The 11,619-nt window shown below is 33.7% G+C and overlaps 2 protein-coding genes across 2 annotated transcripts; one reads left to right on the forward strand and one right to left on the reverse strand.

Moving 5' to 3' along the window:
• Nucleotides 1-429: 429 nt before the first annotated feature.
• On the forward strand, nucleotides 430-2,679 carry LOC147534632 (AAA-ATPase At2g46620-like). The gene has a single exon (XM_086649264.1). The coding sequence runs from the start codon at nucleotides 861-863 to the stop codon at nucleotides 2,325-2,327; it is 1,467 nt and encodes a 488-aa protein (XP_086505390.1). The 5' UTR covers nucleotides 430-860; the 3' UTR covers nucleotides 2,328-2,679.
• A 5,042-nt stretch (nucleotides 2,680-7,721) lies between these two features.
• Nucleotides 7,722-10,745, reverse strand: LOC147534633 (rhodanese-like domain-containing protein 14, chloroplastic). Its single transcript, XM_086648276.1, has 6 exons — nucleotides 10,156-10,745; nucleotides 10,021-10,067; nucleotides 9,387-9,479; nucleotides 8,953-9,091; nucleotides 8,727-8,829; nucleotides 7,722-8,251 (listed from the first exon to the last, which is right to left on the reverse strand). The coding sequence occupies exons 1-6, from the start codon at nucleotides 10,370-10,372 to the stop codon at nucleotides 8,134-8,136; spliced, it is 717 nt and encodes a 238-aa protein (XP_086504402.1). The 5' UTR covers nucleotides 10,373-10,745; the 3' UTR covers nucleotides 7,722-8,133.
• Nucleotides 10,746-11,619: the final 874 nt, after the last annotated feature.

The raw sequence follows: 11,619 nt of genomic DNA on the forward strand, positions 1-11,619 counted from the left end.
GGCCGGAAAATCGGTCAGCCGACGACTTTCGCCGGAGAAGATGATGAGGTGTCGAGAAGATGAAGTGGTAGAGAGAGGTGATGAGATGGAGGAGCCTTTTTTATAGCATCTTCTAAAATTAGAAGCCCCTTAGCAATAAAAAGAAACATAAAAAGTCAATCGTATTTGACTAGTTTTAAGAAAAGTCTTTATTCTCCGGAGAATTTTCTTTATTCCCAGCGGCCTTATTTTAATACTTTTTTTTTTTTTTTTTTTTTTGTTGAAAGCCTTATTTTAATACTTAGTAAACATAATCTCCCATAAAAAAAAGGGTAGTTCTGTCATAAGAAAGTATATGGCAAGTAGGTAATTATTGTTCATTTGGGTGGTAATTGTCAAGGTTTTTTTAGTAATTTAATGTCCAATAAATTCGCGTTGGCCAGTAAGCCAACAACGAACGATAGGTGAAGGAGTAATCGTTTCCCAACCTGGATTTCCTTTCCTCAGATTAAATATTCTCTCTTTCTCCTCCTACTACTTTCTCTCTCTACTTTCTTCTCGTTTTCGACTGATTGAATCAGCCTGCCTTCGCCGTCCTTGAGCATTAAACCCTAACATCGACAGCTAATCCACGACGCCTTTCTCTCTCTACTCTCTCTCTCTAGTTCTGAAACCTTATTTATGAATTTCAGAACAATCGACGAAGTGCTCTTCAATTCAAAATTTGAGCTTGAATTCTAGGTAAGATGATCTTCTTCGTTTCGAATTCTAAGAGGAAAAGTTCCTGTTATTTCAAATTTCTGTTTACTGTATTATTATTATAATCTGGTTTAGATTATTTCCGAAATTTGTTCATCGATCAAAAGTTTGGATTCAAAATCATGATTCCGACTAGTCCTTTTGTTCTTTTTCTGATTCTTGTTGTAGTTGTGATACTGAGAGTGTTCTTGAGAAGCGTTTCTCTGTTATTTCTATTGAAAAGATTGTGGAGATCAATTGATGAACGATTTCATGTTTATCAATTTTATAAAGTTCCTGAATTCAACAGTAATTTTCAAGAGAATCAACTTTATAAGAAAGTTTCAACATATGTGAGTTCATTAGCTTCAATTGAAGATTCAGATTTCGCAAACTTGATTTCCGGTTCAAAATCAAATGAAATTTCTGTTCAACTTGATTCAAATCAGTTAGTTTATGATACATTTTTAAGCTCATCGATCTCATGGATAAACGAAGAGAAGATTGAAGGAGGAAATAATATTTCCAGAACTTTCGTTTTGAAGATCAAGAAAAGAGATAAAAGAAGAATTCTTCGTCCTTATCTTCAACATATTCATACAGTTTCAGATGAGATTGAATTGAGAAAGAAAGAGATCAAACTTTATACAAATAATACAGCAGAATCTGATCAAAATGGACGGTGGAGATCTGTTTCATTTACTCATCCAACAACTTTCGATACCATCGCCATGGATTCAGATCTTAAAAACAAGGTAAAATCAGATCTTGAATCTTTTATTAAATCAAAACAATATTATCATCGATTAGGTCGTGTTTGGAAACGAAGTTATCTTCTTCACGGTCCACCTGGAACTGGAAAATCATCATTCGTTTCTGCCATGGCTAAATTTCTCAACTACGATATCTACGATATAGATCTATCAAATGTTACTGATGATTCTGACCTAAAAATGCTTCTTCTTCAAACAACAAATCGATCAGTTATTGTTATTGAAGATTTAGATCGATATTTGAATGAGAAATCGACGACTATAAGTTTATCAGGGATTTTGAATTTCATGGATGGAATTTTCTCTACTTGTGCTGAAGAAAGAATCATGGTGATTACTATGAACAGTAAAGAACAAATTGATCCATCAATTTTAAGGCCCGGAAGAATTGATGTTCAAATTTATTTCCCTCTTTGTGATTTTAACGCATTCAAAACTTTAGCTAATAGTTATCTAGGGCTTAAAGATCATAAATTGTTTCCACAAGTTGAAGAAATTCTTCAAACAGGAACAACAACTTTAAGTCCAGCTGAAATCGGTGAGATTATGATTGTGAATCGGAGTTCACCGAGTCGTGCTATTAAATCGGTTATTACTGCTTTACAAGATGTCAAGGTTTTAACAGCCAAAAGGAAACTGAGTGAAATCGTTTCAAGTAAAGAACAATACCAACAACGATTTGATGACGAGTCAACTAGTTCACCTAAACAAGTGATTTGCAAAGAAAGTGTTCATACGGTAAGGGAAGTCAGGAAATTATATGGGCTTCTTAGATTGAGAAGTAGTAAAAGAAAATCGGGTCATTACGATTTGAGTTCTACTGAGAAGGAAGGTTGAAGAAGAAAACGAGTCAAATCGGTTTCATTGAAATTACAGGTTCTTTCTCTCTTTTAATTCTTTTTGGACATTAGAATTGGTTTTTCTATATTTGAATTAGAAATAGTAACCCTGTATATGAAAATCTTACAATTTCAAAATGTTTTGTCAAAAGAAATTCATAGTTTGGATTTAGCAGTTTAGGGTAGTTCTCTTTATCATTTTGTGTATTATCAAAGATAATGGGGGTGAAGATTTGTATTTGGTATCAAAATTTAAGTTCAACAAGTAGAATTTAATCCCCAAATATTTGTAACTATTTGCAATAGATTGTGTATTTTGCTATTGTAGTATGGGTATATTTGATTGGATATTTATTTTTGTAGTTAAGTCCTAATTTAGATTAAAAACGATTTAGTGAGATATATCTATCTGGGATATGGAATCACTAAAAGACAAGGTTTTTTCAAAGTTTGACTACGGTGGGGACCGCTTTTATTTCCAAATGAGGAAATTTGAGCATTTTAATGGACAAAATTGCTGGGCACTCTATCATTTCCCTATCTATAATGTTTACACGATGCTATTAAATGTACAAATAAAGTTTATATCTGACGAAAGTATTCGGTAGATGTGCTTTGATAGTACTGATGTTTTTACTCAGAAGATTGAAGTGTTTAAATCATAGATCATTTTAATTTACTTATATGTTTTTGTAAAACATCCCATGGAACTAAATGACACAACCAAAGAGATTTTGGGATAAATTTATAATTTATGTATCATTCTCACCTATATCATCTAATTTAATTTTCATGTGAAGTATATGCTTTGACAAGCATCCTCTCTCACAGATATAAAGTTAATGACACTTTTAAGTAAGATGAAAATTCAATCGCAGAGAGAAAACTAGGGGTTTTGGCATTAATATTCTGTGGAGCGGAGTGATTTGTCTTCCTGATGATTCTACTCCAATAATTTTTGGAGTGTCCTATATTTTCTTGTTCTCTAATATTACTCATCAATATATCTTTACTTTTTTTACGAAATTATTTTCCCGATGTATAAAAGTCAAGAATGGCGTTCCAAAGGACCCTTCAATCTCACCTACATTAGAGCATCTCCAATGCAACACTCAGTCTTAGAAACTCTGAGTGCCACATATGTTTTTTAGAGTTTTTTTCTTAAAAACTCTCTCCAATGCAACACTCTATTTGGATCTCTAAGATGACGTGTCGAGGGTGGAATAGAGACATCTCAAATGGACACTCTATTTCTAGAGTGTCTTCTTGAGATATCTCTAATTGTCCAACTCATCAATATTAAATTTTCAACCAATAGAAATTAGAGTCTTCTATATTTTCTAAATAACTAATTATTTATTTACAAAAATAACTATGACACATAAGTAACTAAGATAAGTTTAGAGTTTTTCATTGGAGACACAAAAAAATTGAGGATCTCTACTTTCGCCACATAAGAGTGAGAATCTCAATTGAAACTTGACACATAGGATGAATAGAGATTTTTTAGCTTTGTCATCATTAGAAAGTCCAAACCTCTGACCTTATTTAACCTCCACAAATTATAACTATTCATATTGCATATAACATTTCAACTAATTGAAGTAAGATATTTAGTCGCTTATGCCAGTTAAACTACAAAGTACAAATCACAATATGAGAATTAGATAAACTATGAGCAGATTGAACATAACAATAATCTAATTGTTTTTTCTGAGAGTCTTATTAGAGTTTGACTCCAATAATATTATACGTATACGGAATATACCCTTCCGATGACCACATAATCTCATCAAAGACTTTTGTTTAAATGTCAACAATTTAAAATAAAAATATTGTAGATTGCATCATCATATAAATCCTATTATTAATAAACATCTTCCATAAACTATTTGCGGGTCTTGTACCGAAAGTCAATAGATAGGAGCAAGTATTTGTAGGTTCTCGTTTAGTGGCTGATTGACCAACCGAAATGGCTGTTGGCCAAACCCACTTCAACATATTCACAAGATTACATTTGTCTTGGACCATTTCTGTTGTATAATCTAAAACAACACACAAAAAAAAAAGAAAAGAAATAGATGGTCAATGAAGTTAGGTAACATATATTCATCTAGCATCCTAGCAACAATTTAGTTAATGACATAAAATTAGGGCCTTCAAATCTTATTTGGAACTAATCAATTGAACAACCCATTTGATTTTTTACACATGCATTTATGATTTATATAGGACGGATTTGTGAAATCTTTGTCCCCGTGCTCTTCATTCTTTAGATTTCGAAAGGATTCATTTTTCTTTTTCGACCAACCTTACTATTCATTTAGATTATTATGATATTATCATCAACGACAAAGAATATTAATATACTAATTATTAACAAGATGAGAGAAAATAAAATAGGGGTAATTCACTAAGTAATTGATTGATTTCAATAAAAATTAAGAAACTGATTAATTTGACGAGAAAAGTTAAATTTTGATTTGAATTATAGATTTAGACTTGGTTATACTTGCTATCAATAATCTGATTCTCAATAAAATGTTTTATCTTGTCGATAGCATGTTCTTATATCACATAATTTGACTTTTTTTTTGTTGTTGAGAAATTGATTGATTTCAACAAAAAAAATTAAGAAACTGATTGAATTGACGAAAAAAATTAAATTTTGATTTGAATTATAGATTTAGACTTAGTTGTACTTGCTATCGATGATCTGATTCTCAATAAAATGCTTTTATAATGCTGATAGCATGTTCTTATATCACACATAATTTGACTTAGTTTTATTTTCTTTAACTAAAATAAGATTATTTTTACAACTTCTCAAATATTTTTCTTGTAAATAAGATCTTGCATTTATTTAATAATTGGAGTAAATATAGAATTAGGCCCAAAATTAGTTGAAAATTCTAAAAAGAATTTATGTAAGTGGATCTTTTCTTTTGGATGGATATGCTTTTCCACAAAACAATGAAAAAGAAAGTCAAGAAGATGAAATGGGCTCATTCCTACTATATTACCGCTCAAAAATGAAATTTTCATCATATTATTTATTAAAAATTTTGAAATAGAAAAATGGTAACAGTCTTAAAGGAGATGTACAAAGAGGAAAACAAATTAATTTTCATCATATTTCTTAGGCTTATTTATTTTTCATCTCTTAGCTAATGGGCTCTATGGGGTTCAAGGATCAAATTCATAAGTTTCACGATTGTGTGATAATCAGCTTGGAACTCTAGTGGACTTAAACATTTCCAAACAGGAACGTGCCCTAATTAAAACTTAGAGAGAAAGTAGCAGGGAGTTGGGTTAGTTGCATGTCTTGATCAAAGTAGCTTTGACTGGAAGAGAACTATTTCTTTTTTTTTTTGTTGAACAGGAAGAGAACTAGTATTTCTTAGTACATCATTCTGTCTTTTATAGTTTTATGGCATCTCCAAATTGTAAAGATGCAGAATCACTAGATTTGACACATGATATTTCAAAATTGATGTCCAACCAAAAACCACCAAAAATTGCAAGTCTTGATTATTAGGTTTTTTTTGAAGCTCTAGCTTTTCTCCTTCGGGAGATGCGAGTGCCCAGCTCGGTGCCCACTAAAATGTTCAGCTGACGGCTGACGCGAATTCATTAAAAGACAAGATTTTTTTTTTAAGTTTGATTACGGTGGGGATCGCTTTTAATTCTAAATGAGAAAATTTGGACATTTTAGTAGGCATTCTAGCTGGGCACTATATCATTTCCCTTCTCCTTAATATGTGATCTTTGGTTTCTCAAGGTCCCATCACCTAGATAGCTAGGTTTTACAGTTGTGTTCAACCTTATTAGTGAGAAGGAAAGAGAAGAGGGAATATACTATGAGGTACTAAACATCTTTAAGGTGCTATTATATCCGACCATTTGACAGAAGGGATTTTGTTCCTCTCAAATAACGATCAAACTCATAATTTTGGTGATTATTAATAAATCTATTATCAGTTTCCGTGAGTCGAGATATATCATTTGACTACGTTAAACAAGGGGTAGAGTATCTCTCCTATCATTTGAGGACAAAATGTGATTACATTATTGTTAAGTTTGTGGTTATCCAACTCAAAACCAATTGACGATGAGTGGAGAGGACTTATACATTATATTCTTGGTTGCTAGTTACCCCTTCTCTCATGTGAGGCTATTCCTCACGCGCCCCATCACGTGTGGCGTGGTTAGCCTAAAACGTGTTTTTTTTTTGCGTGACGCGGATCACGTGTTACTTTTAAATCTTTCGCGTGTGGGCCTAGCTCTGATATCATATTAAGTTTGTAGTCATCCAACTCAAGACTAATTGGCAAAGAGTGGAGAGGACCTAGACATTATATTCTTGGTGATACTCATTCTTACTTGACAATTATCAATTAAGAGGTAAGATAACATGAACAAAATTGTAGAAGGAAAGTATGCTTAGCACATACACTGAGAAAGGAGAAGACTTTAGATTTAAAGTTCTTGGTCCCATTAAGATTACAACCTCAGCATTCTCAGTGTCTCACCACCACAAGCTGCTCTTTTCACTCATTGAAATCCTAAAAGAGAGTGAGAGAAGAGTGAGAGGTAGATAGAGAAAGAGTAACAAATGGGTTAGAATGGGTGGGGTTTGAAGTTATAAACTTTAAACAGAAACTGTACAAGAGATAACAAGATAATGTTGGCTTTATCTGATTTTGGTAAGAAAGCTTCTTAGAAGGAAAAGGTTTTTTCTTTTGTAGTAGCCAGTAGATATGTGTATTAGGGAAGGATTGAGAGATGGAGCCAACTCTTGTTTATCTCTCATCATTGGTGATGGTAAGAGTTCAGAATAATTTAGAAATTGGGATTATTTCCGTATAAAGTTTGATTTTTTGAATTTCTATGCTATATAAGGTTGATTTCATCTTTTGTTAGTAGATTCACAATTTTCTGTGATGAGACATCTTAAATCTGAAGTTAACAACGGAACAGAACTTCGGAATACACGCACCACACATTTTTAATATACACGCACTTCCGATAAAATTCCTTAAAACTTCGAGTAGTCTAGTAGAAGACTACTAAGTTTGAGACTACGGGAAAACGTGGGCGACTATTTTACTCACAATGCTCCCCCTTCACATTTCCTTGGAAGAGGCGCTTCGGACACTTCTCTGCCAAACCCAGGCTTTCACTACTATTAGCCCAAGCAGGCCCAATCCCATATGAAAGCCCAAATACCAAGCCTAATATGATTGTCCAAGAAATCGGTACGCGAAGGACATTCTATAGGCACCTCCATCTTTTGCCTCATAACATGGCACTTGTTACAGATTTAAAGAGAGAATGGATATGATTTTAACGAGGGAAAACCTAGATTCGTTTAGAGCGAATTGAAGATCTGAAAAAATGCAATCCTCTAGGTACAATAGAGTTATCACTCTACAGAACCTAAAAATCTAAATCAAGCCCATGACTATGCCAGGCTCAAGCCCAAGCCCAACACTAAGCCCAAGCCCACTGTGCTAGTTGTTTTCATAAATGATGGGTGATACATTGATATAGGAGCATATCATTTTTTTTTACATAAATAAACATGTATTAACTTCCTCAATTCAAACATGGTCTCAAAATAATTACACTCAAATCCATGTACATACAAAGAGTTAGGTTTACATAGGACCCCCAATAGAATATGATTTTGATTCTGTAGTGGGAAGAAGAAGAAATAAGAAGGTTGTGAGAGAGAACAAATCTCTAGTGAAAGCCAACAACACATTAATCTCATACCACCATATGTGAAAATGAAGCTTCCTTCAATCTTCTTCTCCTTCTGTTGGTAATTCTTCTTTAAACCATGAATAAATCCCACCTTCCAAGTGAAAAACATTTGCATACCCATTAAGTACTAGCAAGTAGGCAGCAATCAGAGACCTGTATTAAGCATCTTAGCACCATTTAGTAACAAAAACATCCTCTGTGAGGCCTCAAAATACAAAAAAGAACGGTTGAGAAATCCACGGAGTGTAAACCGAAGTTTACAGTATATCGGGTTTGAGGCTTCGAGATACACAAATGAATGATCGAGAAATCAACCTTTTAAGTAAACCCAAGTTAAGTGTCAGTGCTCGTGAAGCCTTTAGATGAAGCTCTGAACTCAGGCTCGATAAGAAAAGGGGTTGGGGTGGTAAACTAAAACATAGGATTTTGAGTTTTTAGAGTGAGCGATCGTTCTTCTAAGAATGACTAAGAAGTCAACACACCCGATAAAAATTCGTTAATGCCCAGTAGAAAGTCAAACCGAGATATGTTCAAAAGCACATCTAGGTAGACAAAGTAAGCTAACCATGTCTAGTGAAACCGTTATAAGGCAAAAAAAAATTAGTGAAAGGGAGGGAAAAGTTTTTACCTTGATTGTTGTCCTTCAGGGAGATTTTGGGTAGGCTTCATGGTTCCACCAGATGAACAAGCTACAATTATTTTCGAGTTTTTATCGAGTTTTGACTCCACACCTGATAATTAGACACCAAGGTTATGATTCATTTGATTTCAAGTGAATAATATCAAATACAACTTTCAGTCTTTCAGAATTTAGCAAAATAATAGCGTAGTAGAAAATCATACAAGTATCATACTTTGTATAAACTCTGGATTTTCTTCAGTTCCAGCAAAGATCCCGAAAAATGCAAATGCAGCACGTCGAGCAATATCCCATGCTGTCCATTCCTTTATAAGTCTATATATTTGCACGTTTATTGCACCTGCTGGATGAGCCTAAAATATACAAAAATCAGTAATCGTACCTCTTTTCAATGACTATATGCAAGTTGGTTTTGGATTGGATGCATTCTCTTCGAGTTTATGAATCAGCTTTCTAACATTTAAAAAACTACTGAAAAAATTGGTTTTCTTGAAACTTCTTGAATTGTTAAACCACAAATGAATAACAGTTTCTCCTTATCTGATTAGAAAGCTTTAGGTTTACGCCAAGTCACCCATACGGTGCAAAGCTTGACAAAAATAAAAAAAAAATACGGCGTTTAATAAGCCTTTGAGAGAATTAATTTACCTCTTTGTACTCTGCCACGGGCCGAACGTCAAGAATCACAAACTTATTCTCATTCGTTAGGCGTAAAGCTTCCTTAACATCGACGCTTCTTACCTGCAACGCAAGAACAATGTGAAACAAAGAAGAGCCATGATCGAGAAAAAATCAGCCATGTTGGAGTAATCCCACATTGGTTGTGGAATAGACCTAATAGTCTTGTTGAGGTTAAACCCAATGCTTGAGGGGAAGATTACTGTGGGGTTTTCATCAACATGAACAAATTAGCTGTGGAAGAGACAGACGATCAGTTCATAGGCCTAAGACCACCCAAGAAGCCCTAGTTCTACACCTCCAAATGGGAGTTTTATGGAACATCTATAATGCATCTTCTCTTTGTTATTATAAACTAACCTAACAACAAAACTAACTTGTACTAGAATTCAAATATTCTTGTTTTGATTCCATTGAAGGAGAAAGAATATCTTAGTGAATATGCATATAATTTGTTTAAGATGTTTGGGGTTTTCATCAACATGAACACTTTTGAAGGGAATTACTAAGAAGTAAACAGAATTTTACTCTACCAATCAAACCCAAACACTTGAAAATTCAAACTACTAATCTAAATTCTGAATTAGAAAATTTTATATCTTACCCTTTTCTGTAGTAGAAGTTGACGCTTAATCTTCCATTCTTCTTCAGCTAAAAAAACAAGAAACAACCCAATTCAGATGAATGATCAAACAATCCAAAACTATATCATTCAATTGAAAAAAAAAAAAAATTGTACCTGGAGATTTTGCTGGTTTTGTTGCAGCAGATTGGACTTTTAAAGTAGAAAATCTTTTATTCAAGGGTCTAAAATTAGTGAGAGTTGAGTTATGAATTTTGAGATTAGAATTTGAATTAAGAGTGAGAAATGAAGAGTGGAAACTAGGATTTAATGAAGAAGTAGAAGTAGTATTAGTGAGTGAAGAATGTGAAGTGATTTGGATTAAAGCAGCCATTTTTCTAAGATTTGAAGTACAAAGAAGTAAAAAAGTTGAAGCTCAAATGAAGCTAATATTTTAATTGAGATTTAAACCAAAAAAGAAAAGGAAAGATGAAATGTTGGTTTTTGATTTAGTCTGAGTTGGAGTTGAAAGTGGTAAGATTTGGGGGTGTTAATTTCAGAAAATCTGAGTTTGTGGTGGAGGTTTAAAGCTTATGTTTTCAAATGGATTTTCTGTCTCTGTTATTTTTCATCTTTCCTAAAGTTGAAGCCTTTCTATAATGAATGACAATCATTGGAGCTACCCTCCAAAATCTGCTTGTGGATATGGCTCCAGGGTACCGAGCCGCCCGATCCAGATGTGACCGTAGACACCCGATGTCTGAGACGGACACTACCTGTCCGAACCACCAAATTTAGTCGGACGGATACGAACAAGAGGCCCTAACCGACATTCCGCCCGAGTTCGACCGATAAACCCGATCGAATGATATTTTCAACTTATTTAGGCATTTTAATCGTATATAGATATCTATAATAAATTAATATAGTTAGCATTTAGACTACATACTTACACTATATGCATGGAAACACTATGTTTCTTATTTATAAAGTTTTGTATCTCTTTCATCTCAAAGAATTTACATGTGGGACTACGTTTTATGGGCTTTACTTGGGTGCAATCTTGATGAGTATCTTTTATGGACACTAGAGCAAAAAAATAAAAAAAAACATTGTGCCCCGAGTCCGACTGGTCTGGTATCCGGATTGCCCGACAATTTAGGCGGACATGGAAGGGGAACAAACAACCCAACTTTGTCAAGTGCCCGCCCAATTTTCTGGATGTTTGAACGGACAAAATGAGAATTTGTCCGTTCTCCCCTGTACCGAAAGAGTAAGTGACCTTGGACTACCGGTCCAATCCGTTTCCCACCCCTAGCCATGGGTAACGAGCTGATAATTTTAAGTCCTTAATAAAGAGTCTTTTTTCCAAATTAGAAACATTGAATTTGATACACTCAGGGAAGACAGTTGAATTTTCAGTAGTTAAAAGTGAAAAGAATATATGACTAATAAGTGCAGTAAAGAGTATAATGTTAGATTCATAATTGGTGGTGGTATGGGGCGTTTCTCATTGTTTAAATCTGAATTAAATGGACTCAAAATCATCTCGAATCTGTTAAATATTTAGGTAACTTCTTTTGATTCCCTAGCTTTTTACCAGCTTCCGTTTTAGCTCCTTAATTTTCATAAATTCAGAAC

This window comes from Eschscholzia californica, unplaced genomic scaffold (genome assembly GCF_041429995.1).
Source record: "Eschscholzia californica isolate CP2 unplaced genomic scaffold, dmEscCali1.0.p SCAF_6, whole genome shotgun sequence".
NCBI classification, from domain to species: domain Eukaryota; kingdom Viridiplantae; phylum Streptophyta; class Magnoliopsida; order Ranunculales; family Papaveraceae; genus Eschscholzia; species Eschscholzia californica.